At 40.8% G+C, this 23,556-nt stretch overlaps 1 protein-coding gene across 1 annotated transcript in view; it reads left to right on the top strand.

Moving 5' to 3' along the window:
- Positions 1-23,556, top strand: part of ILDR2 (immunoglobulin-like domain containing receptor 2) — a 64,851-nt gene that overhangs the window by 7,525 nt on the left and 33,770 nt on the right. The window contains exons 2-3 of the mRNA XM_011979971.1: positions 7,343-7,675; positions 8,585-8,704. Of these exons, the coding sequence (XP_011835361.1) occupies positions 7,343-7,675; positions 8,585-8,704 (453 nt within the window). The remainder of the gene's footprint in view (positions 1-7,342; positions 7,676-8,584; positions 8,705-23,556) is intronic.

The following is a 23,556-nucleotide window of genomic DNA, read 5'->3' as shown; positions in this document are numbered from 1 at the left end:
TTATGAGTGCCTATATAATGCCAAAAGTGGAAAATTCTATACCTGATACATTTGCTTTCTGGTTGTTCAATGTAGACAAACTTTGTTTCATATACAAAATTATTAAAAATATTATATAAAATTACCCTCAAGTTATATGTATAAACTATATATGAAACATAATTGAATTTTGTGTTTAGATTTGGGTCCCATCCCCGAGCTATCTCTTCATGTATATGCAAATATTGCAAAATCCAAAAAACCCTGAAATCTGAAACACTGCTGGTCCCAAGCATTTGAGATAAGGGATACTCAAACTATATTGTCATACTGAATGAAGAAAGAACCTGAAGGCCAAGAATGGGCAATTCTGAGGTCAAATCCTGCTTTTGGTACTCAAAAGAGTTAAGGGACGGTGAGCATTATACAGTATTTCTAAAGATGCCTGTCTCTAATGATGATATTTTTCCATGACCTTTAGCAGCAATCTTTGTTTCTCTAAAATGGGGCTGTGCTTATAGGGCTGCCTCCCAAAGATGCTGGCAGGAATAGCTTACAACTAGTGGGGGAAAGGAACTTGCTTTGAAAAAACTGAAAGTGCTAAAAATAAGAATAGCATTGCCTTAGAGTCTGTGTTTGTTATTCTTGCAAGAACACAGTTCATCATATATAGAATCTTTTTCTTTACGTGAGAATTGGGGCAGGACCTTTTTTTGCACATGCAGCGAGACATTGTCTGCACTTGAAGCTGATCTTCCCTAGCCTGGTGACGAGGTACCTACACCTGGAGATTAGCTGAGATGGGGGCTGCTGCTCTGAGCTGTCACTCTTCACTCTACCTTTAGGCAACTTTCCTAGTTATTGGCCAGAATCCATTCTCTGAGCTGGGGACCACCTGCTAAGAAAGGCCCCTCAGACTCACAGGTTTGGTTTTCATTCATTCATTGATGCATTCCACATTTTTTAGCTTCACCTATATTCTTTGCCTTTGCTGTATGCTAGGGATACAAAGTCAACCAAATCCTGGCCCCTGCCCTCAGGGACCTTATAGTTAGAAATGAACTTTACATTGAATTTCTCAAGATGAGGGACTGGTCTTTTAAATCTGTTTTACCAGAACTTAGAGTAGTGTTTCAAAATATGTTTTTGGTTGAATTAAAATTAGATAGTCAAGGGTGGTTTTCCTGGAGGTCAGGGCACCAAAACAGTTAAAAGGATAGTCTGGTGGTCTAAAAATGATGACCCCCTCCTCTGCAAAGCAGAAAACCACCTATGGTCTTCAATTCTAGTCCTTTCAGTGAGGAATTCTTAATTTTTTTTTTTTTTTTAGATTTAGAAGGTCTAATTTTTATAGATGTAATCTCTACAGTATAATTCTTTGCCTTGCTTCACTTCTTTTCCTCTCTTTTGCTCTCTTCCCTAAGGTGCCTCTCTCTAGTTTTCCAGAATACCTACTTTAGTCTATAGGATGAAGCACAGGTTCTTTCTGCACCTCTGTAAATTTCTTTATAGGAGTTTGAAACTCAAGTCCCATATGGTGTTACCAGTGCCTGGACTTGGAGGCCCAGCCTTCCCGTTGTGCCAGCGTATGCTTGTTTATGTGTGGGCAAGACCCTTTTTCAGTGCTTCTCTGTGTCTGCCTCCCAGGAACTCCTTCAGTTAATGGCCTGATATTTGCCCAGGAGGAGTGGATAACATACTTATGGTCAAAGGATGGGAAATATTTCAGTATGACTGGAGCATACTGGGGGCCATGTCAAGGAGAAAACTTCATATGCCATGTCAGGGTATTTCAATTTTGTCCTGGAGGGAATGGGGAATCGATGGAGGCCTTAAAGCAGGAACTGACATGATTGATGTGTGTTTTAAAAACAGTATTCTAGAAAAATATGGAGAGTGGATTGGAAAGTAGGAAGTAGGAAGACCATTTAGTTGGCTATTGTCAAACCCAGGTGGTGGTGAGGACCTGTGTAAAAGGATGGTGAAGATCTTTGGAGCCAGTCAATCTAGGTTCAAACCCGAACTGCTGTCACCTGCTAACCTTGAGATGTTAGGCAAGATACATGCATACAAGCATTCTCTGAGCATCAGTCTCTTCATCTATAAAACAGGTGTAATAACAATGCCTACTTTCTAGGATTTTGAGAGAATTCATTAGGATACTACGTGAAAAATGCTTAGCACAATCCCTGACACACAGTAAACATTTTACATCTATTATCTAGCAGCAGAAATAGAAACTTGATTTAAGGGAGTGACAGTGGGAAGAGAAAAGGATCAAATTTGAGAGATATTTAGACTTAGTGACCAACTGAATGTGGTCAGGGACAGAGAGGAAATTATCAAAACTAAGATTTCTATCTAGGGCAATAGGTTAAGTGGTATTTTGGCAAAAGAGCGAGGGATAGAGAAAGGATGAGTTTATAAAAAAGAGCTAGGGTGGGAAAACATGATGAATGAGGTTTAGACACGTTTAATTTAAAGTGTTTGTTAAGTATGCAGATGAGGCTTAAGGGAGTTGGGGGTGTGAGACATAACTGGTAGTTGGAACCTTGGGAGCAAATGAGATTTCTTAGATCAAATGCACAGCTTATCACTACAAAGAGGCTGAAAATGTTTAATTTATCTGGAATTCAAACTTACAGTTACATATTCTTATTAGCCTGTATAGACTGCAGCATAAGAAGTACTTGTTCTTGGTACCTGGTTTTTGGCATCTGACAAGTAGGAAAATTGAAAAACAAAAACAAAAACTCTTAAGAGATAGAACCCCAGCTCAGGATACTCCCCTACTCCCAGGGCAGACCTCTTGGGAATGGGAGCCAGAGAGAGGATATCTCCAGGTCAAACTTCAGTGTCCACAGGGGACTGGCAATCCTAGTCCCCACCCAAATTAGCTACCAGCTCTGAGAGGCCTGATCTGTGGGGGTCCCATGAGAGGTATTTTTTGAAGTTAGATGGATAGCAGCATCACAGGTTCACATTTGGATCAGCCATGCATGAAGAGTATAGGAAACAATATTGGACCCTCAGGAGAAGGGGCTGGTATTAGGGTCCCAGGCAGGCAGGCCAGAGTCCAGGGCAAGGGTTCAGACCCAGTGGAGCAACTGGATTGGAAATCAGGATACCAAGGTGGAAAAACAGTCTCCAAATAAGGTAAACACAGTTGAGAGAAAGAGATGCTGCCCAGTGATTATAGGAAACCTAGGCACTCACCAGGGATCCAGGGTTAGGGCCAGAAGAGCATTTCTAGACCCTGCCCTCCAGTGGGAATGGGGGTCCTGATAAACTTGGTCAGGGCAGTTTGGGGACTGGATGGCATGCATCTTACAGTTTGAAACCTGTGGTGCGGAAGGAGGGATTGGCATTTTTACTTTTATCTCCAACACGTCACTCTGTGGTTCTCAAAGATCCAATAAACTGACATTTATTTGGAATTCTAGTCCTGTCTTTTCCAGGTCTACCTTTAGCTTAGAGTTTCATTGTGCCTATACATACGCACATGTGTATGCATGTGTGCACACACACACAGGGTTACTCTCTACTTCTGAGTTCCAGGAGGTGTATAAGCGATGTGCAGTGAGGAGCATACCCAGGCACTGTCGCTGTTGAACTCCTGATGACATATTCCAGCATTCTTGTGCAGGTTTTGCCCTATATACACTCGGCATCTCACACCTTGATCTCTGTGCTTGCGTAGCTCTAGGTTTGTAACTTCACAGAAGTCAGCAGACTGCTCTTGATAGCCTCAGCAACGTTAGCAGCTACATTTATTGAATGCTCACTACATACCAGGTATTATTCTAAATACTTAGGATACAATCTCACTTAACCCTCAAACAACTCCATAAGGTAGTTACTATTATTCTGGTTTTGCCAGCAAGGAAACTGAAACTCATCAGAGTTGAGTAATTTGCTTGAGGTCATGTAGAGCCTGGATTCTTACTTAGGACTGACTACAAAATCCATGCCTTTAAGTATCATGCTATAAAAAGGCAGATGTTTCTGAGAGTGTATTTTTTATTTTTATTTTTTTGGAGCATGAGTTTATGTTTATGTAATAGAAGCTGAGAATTGACCAACCTCTATTAATAATTGATTAAGAGAGGCCAGTGGCTTGCTCAAATGGCTAATCTCGTTAACAGAGAACAGAGCTTGGAAGGTTATTCTCAGTAATTATCTAATGAACAAAACCGCAAACTTTCTCTCTAAAAAAATAAATAAATCTCACCACACTTTTGTACAGCACCCACCTGGGTGACGAAATGGTCTGTACACCAGACCCCTGCAACACGCAATTTACCCGTGTAATGGACCTGCACATGTACTCCTTGAACCTAAAACAAAAGTCAGAAAGGAGAAAAAAGGAAAGGCTAGGAAATGTGATTTCCCAAGCAGTGCCAGAATAGCAGTGGAGCAGAAAAGAAGTGTGGTCAAGCACACAGCCTTGTATGGGAATGGTGCCTGTGAGTGGTTATCCAGCCTCAACCACTGCTAATTGAAGTCATTTCACCTCACTTGTTCCTATTTTTATTACCTGAAAAATTGGGGTGTAACTAAGGATTTGAAGAATAATTACAAGGTCAAAAAACGCGCTAGAATTTAAGGAGAAACTATAAAGAAATTGATTTTCCTAATCTAGCTACGTAAGTGAGGGAGAAAGGAATTAGCCACATCAACATTTAGTGGTGGTGAAGGGAAGCATGGGAACTAGGGTTCTTCAGTGGGCTTCCAGATAGAATTGTTTGCCTTTTGATGGGGCTGATCTGCATAATCTGGATGTAATCAAGCCTGGTGGTGATGGATGGTTATCAAGATTCAGGATGGGAGGTGAGGGGAAAGGTTGGCAAGGTGAGGGAGAATTAGCATTTGAGACCTACTCTTTACCGGTCACAGTGCTCTTCTACTGAGTCTACTCTCTGAAGGTGCCCAATGAAAGAACGTTTGTTAACAACTCTGAGAGTAAGTATTATGATGCTCATTCTATAGGTGAGGAAAATGAGTCTCCGATTGCTTAAGAAACCATCACTAGTATATGATCAGATGAGATTCAAAGCCATTCCTATTTGATGCCAACACTATTTTACTACACTTCTGACTCATTTAACTAATTTCCTCTGCAAAGTCCTAGAAATTCCCATATTAATAGCCATTCATTTGCTCATACATTTCTTCATTTATTCTGTAGGTAGCTGTTGAGCACAGGGTAGGTCCAAAATGCTTTGAGATTTGATAAATCTCAAATACTCTGTTGTATTCACTTCCAGATGTTACAGAATGCAGAAACCCTTTTCCCCAACAGGAATCAGGACCTACTTTTTCATCGTTCCTTTCACTGAATAGAGACATAGGTCTGGATGTCAGAAGATATGAGTACAAATATATATCTTTCCCTTGTCAAGAGTCCTTCAGTAAAGAGGCATATTCATAAATAAGTTTATGCTTTAGCTGTGGGAGTGAGTTGGCTTTGCAGGATGTCATTGTGAACACTGGCACTAATAAAGGACAGGACCCCATGGAAAGTAGTCCTTTATTGCATGTCTCTGCCCCAAGCTACTTGAAGCTGACTTAGCAGTCTCCTGGATTCAATTTGGAACTTCTTTATCATATCTTCATATTTGTTTTTTCTGCCTCTCATCATAATTCTATTTCTGCTTCTAACCTCACATCAAGCTAGAAACTCAACTCTCCGATTCAACTGAGAAAGTTATGTTCCCTTTGCTTGGAATTTCTAGACCTTATCATTGAGTTCATGTGGGACCTTTGCTTCTCACACACTCCCCTGGTCTCTCATTCACTGAAATTTCTCATTCTTTCTTGGTCACCAAGCCTCAGGTTGGATCTTTTTACCACTTAAACTTCTCATCTGCTTTTTAGCACCCCCCCCCCACCAACTTTTTCCTTCTTTTGATTACCCTTCAGAGCTTTTGAACTTAGTCTACTGCATTTGATCTGAAATCCTCCATTTCTCTCAAAGACTTATTTTCCTCTTCATCTGTGTCCCCTTTGCTGGGTCACCAGCTGGAAGGGAAGTCACTTCCTCCTGAAGTGATACTTCCTGGCTTCATTGTCATTATTTATCAAATATTTGTTGAGTACCTATGGACTTCACAAGCCAGAGCAGCAAGGTAAGATACCTTCCATACCTGATAAGTCTGACAGACCTGACAGGCATGAAAAGAAATACATGGAAGACTGTGAGAGTAACAGAAGAAAATGCTGGGTGTACTGATAGCACAAAGGAGGAAGTGATAAACTTATTGGTCAGAGAAGGCTATATAAGAAGCCCTTGAACTGGGTTTTAAAAGATGCAAAAAAGTTGCCCAAGCAACTTTGTGAGGGAAAAGCATCCCAGAAACAGGAGACATCATGTGCAAAGACCTGGAGGCATGAAACAGGATATCCCACTGGGGAAGCTATTAGTTGTTTGATACTCTTGGAGCTTGGTGCTCAAAGAGAGGTGTTTCAAGAGGCAAGAGGTAAGGCTGAGGAGGTAAGAGGAACTAGATGATGGAGTACTTTGCCACGGACTTTGGGTTTTATCCTGAGGGCTATGGAGGATGAGTGAAAGGTCTTAAGAAAGAGAGCCATAACAATCAGTTTAGAAAGATCATCTGAACTGTAGCAAGAAGAGTGTACTGGATGTTGACAGATGGAAGGCAGGAAGACCAAAAGATTATCGTAATATTACAAGGAGGAAATGAGAAGAGTCTAAGCAAAGGCAATAGTAATGGGGTTAAAGAGGAGGGATGAAATATTAAAGATGTTAAGAGATTAAGTTGATACGTCTTAATGCCTGACTGGATATAGGGAGTGAAGTTGTATTGGTCCACTCTCACACTGCTATAAAGAACTGTCTGAGGCTGCGTAATTTGTGAAGAAAGGATGTTTAATTGACTCACAGTTCCACAGGTTTAACAGGAGGCATGACTGAGAAGACTCAGGAAACTTACAATCATGGTGGAAGGCAAAGGGGAAACAAGCACCTTCTTCACATGGCAGCAGGAGAGGATGAGAGTGAAGGTGGAAGTGCCACACACTTTTAAACCATCAGATCTCATGAGAACTCACTATCATGAGAACAGCACAGGGGAAACCTGCCCCCCATAATCCAGTCACCTCCCACCAGGCCCCTTCTTCCAATTTGACATGAGATTTGGGCAGGGACACAAATCCAAACTATATTAGAGGGTGTGTTTCTGCACAAGGCAACCAGATGGATATTAATGCCATTAATTGTAATTGTGAAAATGAGGTTGAGGTGACACAAGTTAGGTAAGTGAAGTGGAAAGGTGTGACCATGTGGTGGAAGGTGAGGTCCAGGATATGGACACTGTTTGGACATGTTTATTCTGTTTTGCAGCCATTGTCGAAGGCCTTCAGGTCACGGTGCCTGACAAGAAGAAGGTGGCCATGCTCTTCCAGCCCACTGTGCTTCGCTGCCACTTCTCAACATCCTCCCATCAGCCTGCAGTCGTGCAGTGGAAGTTCAAGTCCTACTGCCAGGATCGCATGGGAGAATCCTTGGGCATGTCCTCTACCCGGGCCCAATCTCTCAGCAAGAGAAATCTGGAATGGGACCCCTACTTGGATTGTTTAGACAGCAGGAGGACTGTTCGAGTAGTAGCTTCAAAACAGGGCTCGACTGTCACCCTAGGAGATTTCTACAGGGGCAGAGAGATCACGATTGTTCATGGTAATAATGCCCCTATTTTGAATCTAGGAATGGGAGGGAGGTTAGTTTCATTCTTCCCTTCCCTTATGTCAGTAAGGTGATATCCTAGCCTCTCACCCTTTCAGACCCTCGAGACTTTTATTTTATTGGAAATGGGAGCATCAAGAGACCTATCATTGCTTCAGCGGGATGGTGAGGGGGAAAAGGGTGAATCGTGTAAAATCTCTCGAAGACATACAGATGAACTTTGGAAAGAGTCTTTCCAGAGCCCAGCATCAAGCCTCAGGAGCTTGTTTTTAGAGCTGAATTGAAACGGTTTTAGGGGAAAAACTTCTTCAGTCAAACATCCTATACCTTGACATCAGCCTTTAGGCTCCTTTCCCAAATGTGGCAAGCAGACTCTTCGCAGGGAGAAGGGATGTATGCATACAAATAACAGAGCCAGGTAGATGCTTGACCCAAGCCCCAGGTGGCTTTGCATCAATTCCACCCTTTCTCTTGCTCTCTAAAGCTCTGGACATCAAAAAGTCCCAAGAGTCTGATATGACCTATTTGATTATTTGAATTTTGAAGAACTCCTGTGATTTTAGCTTATCTCCAGGAGTTCAGAATAATTCTGGCATTTTCCTGGCTCTTAGGGGCCTCTGCAGGCCTGGTTCAAAGCCATCTCCTACTCCTGAAACTGGACTAGAACTAGACCAGTTTCTGGCAGGCTGTAATTGTCCTTCCTTAGAGATGCTAGTTTTTGTTACGGTTCTGTTGGTCTTGTTTGTTTGTTTTAAGCAAAGCACACATCTTTCAACCACCATCCAGATAAAGAAAATACTGCAGATACCCTAGAAGGGTTCTCCCCTCCCAGCCCCCATTGTTCAATGTTTTTCTTTCAGAGGACAGAGTTTTAGGACTGAGTCCTTCTTTTTGTGATAACAGATGCAGATCTTCAAATTGGAAAGCTTATGTGGGGAGACAGCGGACTCTATTACTGTATTATCACCACCCCAGATGACCTGGAGGGGAAAAATGAGGACTCAGTGGAACTGCTGGTGTTGGGTAAGTGAAAACCACAGGTGACATTTTCATCTTAGACCGCTTGCACTTGCATTGTATCCTATCCCTCTTCTCACTTCTACCCCTGTGTGCATTAGCAGGTTGCATACACAGTTTTATCTTTCATGCACACTCCCTTTTAGAATATGCTGTTTATGAGCAGTAGCTGTACTTATTATGTCTTCTTGAAAGCTATGACCAGCCCCCCGCCCCCACCTTTTATCATTGTCCCGAATATTTCTTCTGCTTTCTTTGTTTTTTTTTTTCCCCTTTCCACTTTCACCTTTAACCTTGATTTCTCTCTTTGTCTTGTTATATGCTAATTTTGAAGAAAATGCTAGAGGCCTTTGAAGCAAGGTAGAGATTACACAGAGATAAGAATTCACTGATGTGTCAGAACCTCTGGAGACATCAGGAATCTTTTCCCACTGGGTTATCTCCACTTAAAACAATCATAAGAAAAGATAGCTGTAAACTAGAGAGTTCAATAATAAAAGATACCCAATAAAAAGAGCTGCTTGGGAGATGTACTAGTGTTTAATTGGAAGCCAGATATCTTGAAACCTAAAAGTGTCCAAGTTATTCTCAAAGCAAATACATCTAATCCTTATTAATATTAATCTCCTCATAAATGAAAACTCATTACTTTTGGCTACTTTCCTTTTTTGTGGATTAGAGGAATGTCAGTGGGAGCTGACCTCTTTGTATGAAACTGAGAATTGAGCACATATTTTGTGCTCTATTAATGTTGTGTGAACAAGAAAATTAGAACATACAGAAATAAGAAAGGAAACTGCATAGTTATAGGGAAAAAGGTAGTTCAGGAGATACACTTAAAACCATTTTTCAAAAGAAATTACATTTTTGTAGCTTCCAAGAAACCAGGTGATAGCAATTTGGAGGAATTCGTAAGGGTGCCTCCTATTAAAAGTAAATGAGGTTGACGGTTGATTGGTACCCTATGCAAAAATTGTAGAGAAACTCAGTCCCTAGGGAGAAAGTGGCAGTTGTTATTTAGGATTTTTAGTTTTAGTCTTTATCATGATTGTGTGACTTTGGCAAAATAACTATTCTGATGCCTTAACATTGTATTTTTTATTGTTTTACTTTACAAAATTATTTGATTTGATTTTATTTTTGAGACAGAGTCTCACTCTGTTGCCCAGGCTGAAGTGCAGTGGCTCAATCTTAGCTCATTGCAACCTCTGCCTCTCAGGTTCAAGTGATTCTTATGCCTCTGAGTAGCTGGGAGTATAGGTGTGTACCACCATGCCCTGCTAATTTTTTGTAGTTTTTAGTAGAGACAGGGTTTTGCTATGTTGGCCAGGCTGGTCTCAAACTCCTGTCCTCAAGTGATCTGCCCACCCTGGCCTCCCAAAAGTGCTGGGATTATAGGTGTGAGCCACCTCGCCCACCCAGCCTCGTTATATTTTGTAAATTGGATTAAGGTAATAATGGTCTGCCTTATTAGAAGGTTGACTTAATTCAAACAAAGTCTTCGGGTCCAATATATAAAGTGTAACTTGTGACTTGTAAAAGAATGGAAATATGACTGATATTCAGCAGGAAATGAAAAAGTAAAAGGCTTATATTGACATTGTAATAGAACATAGGGAGATCAGATCTGGGATCTGCTGTGACTCTGTAAATCAGAAAGGAATAAAAAGACACATTTTTGCTTAATCACAACTCTAATAGCCAAGTTTGAAGGAACAAGTGGCTCACTGAGCCCACAATTAGCTAATTGCAAACATAGTTATTTGGCCAGGGCAGCCATTTGCAGAGAAGTAATTGCCTGTGCAGGAAAAGGAGGCCAGGTAAAAACCACTTTAAATAATTTGGTCCCAGTTGTTCTGCAAACATGGGGAAATGAATAGAGTGAAAGCTTTGTCATCTAAGGATGTGTTAAAGTGTATGAAGGGCAGTCCTCTGGATCAAAACATGCAAAGCAACTTGGGCAGAAATGCTATTCTCAAGGAAAAAAGCCAGCAGCGGAGAGGTGAGTAAAACAGAAGTTCAGATGACAGTGGTCGCCAATTATGGGAGGAAAGATGAAGAAAAAATATCAGTATTAACTCTAAAGGAATCATAAAGGAAAACTTACCGAGGCTGCAAATCCAAACTCGTTGCAGTAGAAGCAGCCTGTCCATGAAATAGAGACATGCTGGGGCTCTTGGGGAAGAAACACATCATTCTGTTTTGTTCAACATTAGAGATGTTCAAAGCATGATAAATTTGTCATGGAAACTTTTTAGGGCAACACTAGCTGTGTACATATTTAAACGGGTTAGTTTGAAATCTACAAAAATTTTTTGAGTCCATAAAGCACTGTATTTACTTTCCAAATACAAAATTCTGAGTCTTTTTTGTCTTCACACCTCTTTATACAATATTTCAAAATGCTGTCACAGTTGTAAAATCTCTTATTTTGGGATTATTTCATCCTACTGGCCTAAGTATTCTTTTTATGTGAGACCAGAAGAGCAAGTTGATTTCTGAATTCATTCCTAAGGAGATGAAGACCTCTGTGGGAAGATAACTGGGACCCACAGTTTGCTAATTATAATGTTCATGAACCACTGGTTCAGTCATTGAATTTTATATGAGGGATGATTGGAGGATTTGGTCTAGCAAAAGTGGACTTGGAACAGTGGGCATGAGAAGTGTCTCCAAATATCTGAAGTGAAATTATATAGAAGACAGAATGGAAACATACTCTGTCTGGCTAGATAAAATGGAATCAGGAGTGGAAGTTACAAAGGGAGGGAGTCTATCTCAGTGTAAAAGAAGAGCTGGAGACTTCTAACATTAACAACTGGAGACATCTAAAGATGGAATAAGTGTTCTCAGAAGTGAGTTCTATGTCTCTGGAGGTACTTATGCACAGGAAAAGGTATTCAGTTAAGTTACTTTTGAGCTTTATTTCTATTCTAAAGTTCTTGGTTTAAAAAGCAGATGAACATGATTGATGTGACTCCCTTGATGAATAAGAAAATGATCTCCCAGGAAATCAATCCTCATGACAGAGATAAATGGAGAAACAGGTTGGTTATAAGAACATACAGGGTGATTGATGTTCATTCACAAGGAACCCGGAGGAATAAACTGTGGTCTTTTGCAGTAGGTCAGGGCTAAGAGGACTAATCCCTCAAGAGTGAAGAAAGAAACTATTGATGGTGGCTTGAAAGAGTCAACTGCTGTAGCTTTTCTTGGAGATGATCACAAAATGGGGAGCAGAAACTCGGTTGGAATTACAGAAGATTAATTAGTAAAGAAAGACGGGTTAAAGATATAAATTAGAGGCAAAGTTAAGAAGAATTTGGTTTCTTCATTATACTCAGAAACGTGAGGATGAAAAAGTTGACGGAGCAAGATTGTGAAGTATCTTATATGCAAGACTAAGAAGTTTGGACTAGATTCTGAAGACTTAGGGGAACCAGTGAAGAAATCTTAACAGAGGAATCAGATTAGATCTTAGGGTCAGAACATTTATTAGCAAGCAGGGTAGGTGAAGTTTCTGTTGACCCAGTTTGGTCAGTTGTCCCCTGCTTAGCCTTTTGAGGCTGGGGCTCTTCGTGGTTACTTTATCAAGAAACAGAGAAGAATTAATTCACCTAAGTAAATTAAGACACTGTTACGTAAAAGAAGAATAGATGTGGCATGCCAAAACAACAATGTGTGTCTACCGGAGGATGCCATTACTACATCTAGCACTAATACTAATGTACACTGAAAATAAGTTGTAGTTTATAAAATTGTTCTGTAATAATCTTGTAAGGTAGGAGGGCAGGTATTATTTTCCAAATGAAAAAATTGATGTCTATGTTTTATGACTAATATCCCAGTTAAAAAAGTGTCATCGATCAAACTCAAATGTTTTGATTCCTAGCCTTATCTCCTTCTGCAATACCACATGACCTGTCTGTATGAAGAAGCTATAGAATAAGCTATGTTAAAAAAAAAAATGTGGTTACTGCTTGAGGCCATGGGTAATGATTATTACTTGCTCCAGGTTTGCTTCAGTATTTCACTTTATTTCTTAGTCAAACTGCCCATAACCATTGACCGAAGCTCTGACTTCAAAGGCATAGTTGTTATTGTCTAGATTGCATTCCTTCCCACTGAGCATGACTCACCCCTCCTTCCTCTCTATACATCTGAACCATCCACAAATCACTATGGATGGCTCTTTCAGTGGTTTCAGAAATATCCAAAGACATGTGATTCACAGAAATGGGAGGACAACCACTGATTCAACATTAAACACGAAAACTATACTGAACACCCTAATTTAATGTCTTTTTAATGATTCAGAAGGTAAAGTCATTGTGAAGTTGGAAATGCATATAGTGTTTTGGTGCTTTAAGATGACAGTGACAGGTACCTTAGAAATATTTAGACAGTCATTTGGGATCCTAGGGCCATACCTGCAGTCACAGAAGATGGGAGTGTCCAGAAATCTGCCATCCAAGATTAGAAATTTGTCTAGGATCAATGGTAAGGACAGGCTGTTTATAATCTGGAACCATGCCACTGTTTGGATAGGAATAAAGTTCCCTGGGGCATCTCCAGCTGGCAGGCAAAGGACTTCACCACTTCAGGAAGGCTCAAACAGGGAAGTTATTTTAAAATCTAAAAGCAGCTTGCCTTGTTCTTATGTCTTTCAATGTACAATCTGAGGGCTTGACCCCTTCTTTCTGATGTCCTATGTGGTAACTTGTTTTTTAAAGGCCTTTAATTAGAAAAAGGGGAAAAAGGCCTGGGAGGAAATGTGACTGGATGAACACCCCTGCCTGTGGCCCAAGAATAGAATAAGAGGATATGAGGGAAGGGGTGTTTAGATTCATCCTAAGGAAGACGTTCATAATGGTAAATAACAGTTTTTGGAAACTATGGATGGTTGAGGGAAATTATAAGAAACTCCTTCTCTGATGAACTTTTAATATGGAACAGGTTATCTTGTTGGTGATATTATGATAAACAAGATGGTTTTTCAGAATACTTTCTATGATTTGGACTTTATTTAAAAGATCCACAGATGGCAGAATTAATTCTGTATTGAGGGTGATACCTCAAACACTGCTGTTTTGTGTTGTTTTAATATTGTTTCTATTTTAGAAAAAAAGATACATGCTTATTATAAAAATTTCAAACAAAACAGAAAAGTATAAAAGAAAGTATCTCCTAAAGATCTCACTATCCAAAGCTAACTGTTGTTGTATTTTTCAGAACTCTTTTATTGTAAGGAATAGAGGCTCAAACTGGCTTAGGGGAACTCTGGTAACAGATAATTTGATTTAGGTAACAGATAAATCCAGGGGTATTCCTAGCTTCAAGCATGGCTGAGTCCTGGTTTTCAGATTATGTGTTAAAGAATCTCTGTCTCCTTATCTCCGTCTCCTGGCTCTGCACTGTCTGTGTTGGCATCATTTTCAGGCAGGATCTCTCTGCATGAGGCAGAGATGACGGCCCCCAGCAGATCCACCCTTCCATGGTCTTTAGCACCTTCCATCTCAAGAGGATAAAGTGCTTCTTTCCCCATAGTTTCAGTAAAAGTCTTGTTGTTGGGGGTGGCCTTTGTGTGAGAGGACTGTACTATACCACCAACCCCAACTGAACCCTATGAACTGAAGGGAAAAAGGAAAAAGAGTAACTTCCTAAAGAAAACTCTGGCAATTTGTTTCCAAATGAAGAAAAGAATGTCAGGCAGGCAAATAACAAACATTAACATTTTGGGAAATTCATCCATTTGTGCTTCTTTATGGTCCAAATGCAATGCTAATCCAGGAGGCCAGAAATAGGTATGCTCCCAGCGGGTCCTTGTGAGTAGGCGCTCATTTGGGATTGATTCTTCCCCACGAATGTAAGGCCACAGAATTGCTTTTGTTTTCCTGTCACGCTCCTGTTTTTTCTTCTATCCCTTCCTGTGATTTAACCAGAAGTACAGTTATATTACGTAGATAAGGGGTAAAGGAATGGGCAGGTGTGTGTGTCTCTGTGTCTGTGTGTGTGTGTATATATATATGTGTATATATATATGATCAAATTACAATACTGTGCCTGAAACTGTTTTTCTGCTTTAAAATAAACTTCTCCATCCACTAGTACTAAAAAGCCATTAATAAGCTAATATAAAATCAGTCAATTCTTGGGAGGGGATGTCTCAGAATTCACGATTGACTCTAGGGATGTTTGATGGGAGTGTGCATCTTAAGGTTATGCAGAAATGTCCCCACACCCGCCCCTGTGTTACTGCTGCCTCAGTTTGAATCCTGTCCACCCCCCACCCCTCTGACTTTAGTTCAGTCTCTTCAGAAAGGCTACTTGTTGCCAATGCTTCCCCTCCCTCCTTCTCCTCCTCTTTGCCAGCCCCAGCCTGGTGCTGCTAACCAAGGAGATTTGAAGATTAAAAGGGCCTCAGCTCCCAGAGTTCCCATGGCAACAGCCTCCTTGGAGGTCTTTGTTGCCTGCTAAAACTTTGATCTCTGAGAGTGGCTGCTGCTGTTTCTTTCTAAGATTTACAAACAGAGGAAGAGGGAAAAAGAATTGGGGGAGAAGGAAGAAAAAGTTTACTCCTGGCAGAAGGGAGAAAAGGAATTAATTACAGAGCCACACTTTCACCATGAATTTGGAGGCTACTTCTTTGGAACATCTTTTGACTTGAGCTGTGCCTATATTTTCATTTGTAAACTCAATTATGCATCAGATATGCTTCAGATTATGCATCAGTAGGGTTGATTACCCCAAAGAAAGCAGAATCACCCTTTCTATCATCAGCAGACACCTGTGCCTTCAGGTTTCCAGGACAGCTGAAATAACTCCATAGTTTCCCATGAGAGACAGAAAACAAACGAGTAGTGGTTTTTCAGGCCTCAGCCCCACTGCCTTTTCTCTCAGCACTCTCTCCTAGCTTTGGCCTGCTCTGCCCTGAGCTTACCTAGATGCCCCTGCTGGTCTTGTTTTAAAAAGAACCAGAAAAAAAAAAATGCATTGAAGGGATGGAGGAGAGGGAAGAGCCAGAAAAGTTAGCCAAATGTCAACTAGAATCTGATTCTGGTTAATGACTGCCAATAACCTTCATTCTATTGAATGAAGAGTGGCGTAGGGCTTGTGGTTCCTTCAAAGATGTGAGATCACGCCTTTCATTCTTTGCAAGAAGCTTCCTTTGGCCTTCAGACCTTTCCATTCCATAATCTCAACTTTGCTCTTTGATAGGCACCATAGAGTGAAGTCAGTTTTGCTTCAATTATGATTTGTATTTAAATTATGATTTTAAAAAATGATTATTTTTTGCATATTATATCCCTAGCACAGTGAGGATACAAAATAAAGAAATGACGGTGTCTTGTCTTTATAAAAATTACTGTCTTCTGGTGAAGATAAAAGGTATATTTCTGAAGCAGAGAACAATACAAGAAAATATTAAAGCTGTATTTGGATATTAAACATGTAGGCCATTGATTCTCAAGAAGGGGCAATTTTGCCTTTCCAGGAGATGTTTGACAATGTTTGGAGACAGTTTTTGGTTGTCACAACTTATGGGATGCTGTGGCATCTAGTGGGTGGAGACTAGGGAGGCTGCTAAGCATTCTACAAAATGCAGGGCAGCTCTCCCATTCCCCAAAGGAAGTATCTGGCTCCAGACAGAAATAGTGCTGAGGCTGTGAAGAGGATCTTGACCAAAGGTCTCTCTGGATGTTGGATAAAGTCCACTGTGAACAGCAGAAGCTTCGAGAAGGCAGCCCTGGACTCAGTGCAGTAATATGAACTTGGACAAGTCAATGTCTATGAGCATGGGTTTCCTTAGCGGAATAAATGGGGAGGGGTAATAAAATTTACATGAAAGACCTATTATGAAGATTAAATGCACAAAGAACTTAGTAAATGTTAGCGCCCTTCTCCCACCCCTTACCACTCCCCACACCACATCACCAGCGTGTCATCCCTAATCTGAGGGAACCCTCTTTAGGGAATTCTACATTTGAGGACTCCTGCTAAAGAGCTGACTTTCCTTTAGCCCATTCCACGGGCAGAGGCTTTAATGGCTATCTGTGAATTGGCAATCCTATTGCTAATAGATTCACATTTTCTCAATGACATCTGTACTGTGTTTTGCCAGTTGTGACCCTAATCAGCCCAGTGGAAATCTTCCTGCGAGTGGATTTGAAAGCATTCTGTCTCAGCATGCTATCTTTTGGTTGCTGTTGGAAGCCCCCATTTCTCAGTGGATGACCCTTAGTTAATTGCAGGGTGTTTACTGCCTACTGTAAATACAAGGATTAGGTCACACAGCCCAGGCCATTTGATGAAGTCTGAAGGGGTCTGAAGAACACTGAACTTGGATTAGAATCTGGGTGGGCTTGGGAAGACTTTAGATAGGGTGACTTTACAACTTATCATCCAAACTAGGATACTCTTGAGAATGAAAAGGGGGGACTTAATAATTTCTGGCAAGACAACAGGCATAAACCGGAACTGTCTAGGCAAATTGATATGATGGTCGCGCATCTTTAGCTGCTGACCACCTTGAAGGGTCTCCCATAGATTGAAGAGAACAGAAGATCCAGAGGGCTGGAGGGGAAATTAGTGTGGGCTCACCTCCACCTGCGGAACCCTGCTACTAGCTGGCATTTCGTTCCTGGGGACCTATGTATGTGCACATACATCTCCATTCATCTACATACTTGAATCGAGCAAAGGGGCCCAGCAAAGAGATGGGGGGTTGACGTAATAGTTGTTTTCTGAAAAATTTGCCCTAAGATTTTTGAACCGTAAATGACGTCGGTCGCGGCCGTTCACTGCCCTGTGTTAAGAGAACAAATGCGGTCTTGCAGGCGCTATTTCCCCTTCCCTAAGCCCCCAGCCACCCCGGTCGCGCCCACCGCCCCCTCCTTGCCGCCTTTATTCCGCCTCACTATTTTTGCTTCACTTGTTGCTCATCACTGTGGGAGGAAACTCGGCCTTCAATTAGCGCGCATTCCTGGCGGGCCGCGGTTGCCGTGGTTACCCCGGGCAGGAGCTGGAGCAGCTGGGTCAGCTGCATTGTAGTCGGGTGGACCCGCGCGGGCCCGAGCCGGGGAGGAAACGGGGGCGGGGGGCAGGCGCGAGAGTGGGTGGCACCGAGAAATCGGCTCAGCCCCTGGAAAGAAAGAATGGCAGCTCTTGAAAGCCGGGCAGGAGACAGTCGTCCCATTTTTCTCCAAAGCCAGCTGCCGCTATTCAGGCGTGCAGGTTTGCGTTCACACGGGAGCTGTGCCTCCGACTTTGCTGAATTGGCTTCCCATGAGAGGATCTGGGAAAGGCCCCACAGCCAACCCCTTCACACTAAGGGGGCTGGCCACGGAGGAAAGGGCAGGAACTCTTGACAGTTTGAGACATACCAAGTGTGTGCCCCTCTGTGTCTGCCTGAGACCGCCAGGGCCTTTTTTGGTTAAAGAAAGTGGCCATTCTTGCTATCTTTTTATCTGTGGTAGTCTGATGGATGGAGCACAGTGACTTCAAGACACTACGCTGGGCTCCAAGAAACTCACTTTCCCCCTTCCATGACATCCCACACTCCTCCACGGCATTTTAAAGTCAATCTAGCAGTCTTCTGCATTTCACCTCAGGCCAAGTCGACCATGTTATATTTCTGATAATATTTTGTATTTAGTCGCTCTCTGGGGGTGGAGGTTGAATCACTATAGCACTTTGTGAAGTCAGATTACTTTGCAATCATTTTTGTTGTTTATTTGTAGCAGCATGGTGAATGCCTTTTAATTAGCTCATATTGTGTTATGATGTGTTCAGTGATCATTTTTTCCGGTTGCAACTTTAAAAGGTGCTGAGAATTTCAGTTATCTCCAACATTTCCTACATCCAAAAATTATACTTTAATTACATAAGTAGAGCAGTAATGCCAAAAACATGAACAAATTTCGGGGTCATTCACTATAAATATTAGGAGACTGGAAAGCAGTTGGTGCACATTTCTAAATGAAGGATAAGTGAATGTTTTGGGGTGGTGAGATATTGGGAAAAGCACTGGAATTGGGGTGAGTACACCTGGTTGTTTTCCTGGCTTGATCATTAGTGAATTGTGTGACTTGGGCTAAGATTCTTAACCTTTCAGAGCCTCAGGTCCCTGAAACATAGGGTGGAATATGGACTAGATGACCTCTAAGATCCTTTCTGGTCATAAAATCTGATTCTAGGATTCTGTGGGAATAGAAGTCAGCTCCTTAGGCTAAGCTTGTGACTACCTGCCAAAAACAAAAACAACAAAAAAAAAACCAACCCCAAAGCATTTATTAACAGTTAATTGTAGATGGTCCAATACTAGTTATTTTGTGGATAGAATTCAGTTTCAGAATTATTCTCCTTTAAGACTATAAAGTGAACTAAAATTTAAAGGACACAGAAAAAGTAAACATATGAAATGCTTAAGAACATAGTTTATAAATATATATAAAAGAAAGGGAGGCTATATCCACATTTGTGATAGATAGTCATAAACTATATTTATTAAATGCATGGTTGCCATGGGAATATAGAATAAAAACCGGGATGTGGTTGTGCCCTTGGGAAATTTCCAATCTATTTGGGATTCCAAATAGCCATAGAAACAACTTAACACTTAAAAACATAGCCATAGAAACATCTTTACACTTAAAAGGGCCAGAGAAAGGCATCTGTTCTCCTCAAAGACATGGGAGTGAAACATTTTGGAGGGTTAGGAGCTGACAGAACAGGGGGTGGATACAGTACATCCCTGAAAATGGATCTAGGGCATCTGAGGAAAGCTTGAAAGTGGGATGAAGCTGAGATGTGCATTAAACATAGGGAGAAGAGGGGAACCACACGGAGCTGGGGAAGAAAGGCATTCCTCACTGTCCTGAACAGAAAGTTCATCTGTATAGTGTATTGACAAACCCTAGGAGGACTCCAGCTTAGTAAGTTTAAAGAAATGGAGATAACTCTGCTATCAGCAGTGGTGTCATAAAGATAAAGGAAATGTTATACTTCCTTTCCCTAAGTTCCAATGCATTAAACAATGTGTTATCAAGTGATTGAGTAAGCAGGTTCTGAAAACAAGTTTGTCCTAAATCCTGAACTTCTGTACCTTCCATTGCAACTTCGGAGGCTTAGAAATGATTAGACCTTGGATTTAAGTTTTAAGAGTAGAGACCAAAACAGTCTTTTTGGCTGAAATTTTTATGTGTATTATATCTCTGTAATGACTTCCTCAAAAATACACTAGGCTGGTGATTCTCAGCTCCTTGGTGTGGGGTAGGGTGGTGCTTCTGTCTCCTTAGATAGCAAGATGGCATTTGGGGATATTCCAGTGACTGGAGAATGCTCCTGGCATTCTTCCCTGAGTTCAGAAGTGCTAAACATTCTGCAGTATATAGAATAATGCTGCATGAAGAAATGAATAGTTCTTTCATATTTTCATTAAAAGCCTACTTCCACCCGAGGTTGATAAAGTCACTATAATGAGCAGCAAATCAGAAGTCCAGCTAGAAACCCTGCTTACTGAACAAGGAGATTTGCTACTGGAAACACTTCAAGTTCCTGATGGGTGGGTGAGGTGCCTCCTCACGCTAGGCTTCTGGAGATGCCAAGCATAGAGCATAGTCCCTGCTCTGGAGGGGTTTCCATCTTGCTAGGGGAGGCACATGTAAAAGTAAAGGCACACTGCAGCCACGAGATAAGTGCTTTAGTGCAGGCATGTGCAGTGGTCCTAGGGAGCATGGATGAGGAAGCACCTTCTTAGTGCAGCATTGTTACAGGGCTCTGTCAGAACATATCTCAGTCTTGTGGACTCTATGTGGTAAGGAATTGAACAAAGCAGTTCAAATGTTTATCTGAGCAAAGAAAGTAAGTAAAGTTTGCTTTGAGGGGGCTAACCTACCAAGAAAAAGGTGTAAAAAAAAACTTGGGGAAATGCCACTAGGACATGATTTGTTGTGAAATGTGCAAAGATAATGTTCTGAGTAGAAGTGGGAAACCAGGCAAGGACTACGTCTCTAGGGAAAGGTCCCATGACCAGACAGAACCTGATGTCAAAAATGCAAAGAAGGCTGATGAAAATAAATTTGGTGGGAAGATTTAATAGGTCTTGCAGCACAGAAGCAGATAACTAAAGCTGAGTTCTGTCTGGGCTAGACTGTGAGCCTCTCAAGTGTCTCAAGGGAACACATCTTGTCCCCTGTGTCTCCACCTAGCTAAATATAAATTTCTTTGTTGAATGAATGAATGAATGATGAATGAATAAATGAGGGACATTCCAACCGTGAGCTGGTTTGCAGGAATGTGTACAAAGAGTTCAGCTGAGGATAACTTCAGCAGTGGCAGTGGCAGAAAACAACTGAAATGGGGAATTTTATAGGTAAGATAGGTAAGTTATTTTATTCACAATGCATGTTTCTATCCTGATCATTTAATCCGAAGCGTGTGAATGTGTTTAGCTCTAGAGTTTGTGACAGTATGATATGAAACTGGCACTTGTGTGTGTGTGCATGTACAAAGTATTAGTATGCCTGATTCGTTTGGTCTATTCATGTGGAAATTTCTTAAAAGTAATGGATTCTGCAAGGTTTGGGGAAAACTGTTGGAGTGCTTACATAAAAACTGTATTTTCCACTGATAGTTTGAGCTGTGGTTTGAAAAGAGTATAAATGTGGCCTTCTATTTGCAGGGCTTGCTTTCCATCCTTTCCTCAGACATTAAAGTGACTTGTAATTGCCACTCTTAAACTGAATCCTGGAAGAATGATAGTGATTCACAAGTGTTGGTAAAGTGCTGCTGAAATCTGGGATGTATTTACTGCAATTGTTTAGACTCTCTAAGATCAGGCCTTCATTGATTATGATAGAAGAAAAGATAAAGCATTTCTAACTAGCAATAGCATTTTTAAAGAACTGTTAGGGAAGAAACTGGAAGTGGAATATTTTCAGAAATATAAGATTCCAGCATAAATCCACTTTTAAAAATGCCTTTAGCTCCAATAAAATATAAGTAATGGTGTAAAACTATAGAGCTTTGCACCGTCTCTGCTGTTGACATGATATATTGGTATTGTCTGCTCTCCCAAAATTCCTACTATGTTTTGAATTCTGAAGATATTTAATTTCGCCCACTTTACTGCACATATCACCTACACTACCCTGCGGCTAACACTACACAGGTGCATTATGGGAAGGCTTCACCTTCTGAAGCATCAGCTATTGACTGTTGCTTCAGGGAGAATGAGAAGCTTGATGTATGTCTTCCTGTTGGAGTGACAAGCTTTGTGAATCACCTGTCCGTATGTCTGATACACCCTTTCCTTATTTTAATTTTTTCAATAATAAAAGTAAAAAAGTCTAAAGTAAAAAATAATGCAAGTTCCTTCATTGTTCTTCCATGATGTCCATTCTAGCTCCCTAGAAGTAAGAAAGGCTAGCAATTTGGTGCGTAATACTATTGTTTCCAATTTTAATTTGAACATAGGTGACTAGATCTTGTATTTACTATCATTCTGTGTGTGGAAATAATGTTAGAACACCCTCAAGGTAACCTAAACAGCCTGTGGGGAAATGCAGCTTTGTGTTTTACCATCCCATAAATTTATCTGTGTGTGTATACCCTTCAGAGGTTGCAAACTCATGATTTCTGGGCTCTATACAGCCTGCAGACATATTGTGTATGGCTCACCCAGTGTTTTAAAAATAATTGATTGCCAACATTTGAAAATCAAGATATTTCACATAAAATCTGGGGCCTGGAAAATATTGAAAAACAGGATGATCTGAAACACTGAAGACACATTTCTATGGGGGCACAAGTGGCTAGGGGTGACTAGTAGCAGCCTCCTAATAACATCTCTAGCTACTCCCTGTTGTATTACATCTGGCCAGCTGTACTCATTTGTATTACCTGCTGGTCCCCATAGACATTTGCGTTTTTAACTCCAATCACCGAGTATCAGATTTGGGAACTAAAAGTTATATAAGTAGAATGACCATATAATTAATTGTCCAAACTAGAATGCTTTGAGAGTAAAAAGGGGTGCTAATAAAAATTACACCTGGACCATAGGCATAATCTACAACTGTCCTAGACAAACTAAGATAGATGGTCTTTCTGTTTATAAACTACTCTATTCAACCCCTTCATTTTACTAATGAAAAAACTGAGACCCTGAAAGGGAAAGTAATTTGCCTGTAGTAATCACCAAGTGAGGTAATGATAAAGTTGCCCTAAGTACTCTGACTCCCAGTCCACTGCTTTTTCCAATATAACATGCTTTATATAATATGTATGAGCACCACATCCTCCTTGAATGTATGAATTTTTATAGTTAATTATCACAGTCAGTTTGCTATGAGAGCCCACAAATGGTAGCTTATATCATCAATGACATTTCTATCATGAATTTAAGTAATGATTTGGACCATAGCATATCCAGAGATGTTTAAAACATTGGTAGTCTTGAGAAGTGGAGAGTAAACACTAACAAAGTTTCTGATTTTACAAGATACACCAAGATACATATTTACAAGTGCTAATTATGCAGATTGAAAAAAAAACAATAAAAATCCACCATCAAGTACATATCTGATAACTGGATTTTTAAAAATCAGTATATATTGACTTCTTGATCATTGATTGTTGCCTGGTCTTTAAGAAATCTCCAGGAGTCCAAATTCCCAAATCTTTGACTAGCTGTTTATTACCTTGTTGAGTTTCCAAGAGATATTTTTATAGATAACACTCAGAGGAGACCAATGCATGCTGTCTCTTAATCACTTTCTCAAACTTTGGCCCCAAATCTGTACTAGTTTCCTACGCTAGGGAACTGCATAAGCCTTAGGGGCACCTCTTAGTCTTTT

The sequence above is a fragment of the Mandrillus leucophaeus genome, unplaced genomic scaffold (genome assembly GCF_000951045.1).
Source record: "Mandrillus leucophaeus isolate KB7577 unplaced genomic scaffold, Mleu.le_1.0 Scaffold207, whole genome shotgun sequence".
Classification (NCBI taxonomy): domain Eukaryota; kingdom Metazoa; phylum Chordata; class Mammalia; order Primates; family Cercopithecidae; genus Mandrillus; species Mandrillus leucophaeus.
The sequence above is the reverse complement of the archived record's forward strand: the minus strand, read 5'-3'. Positions and strand labels throughout refer to the sequence as shown.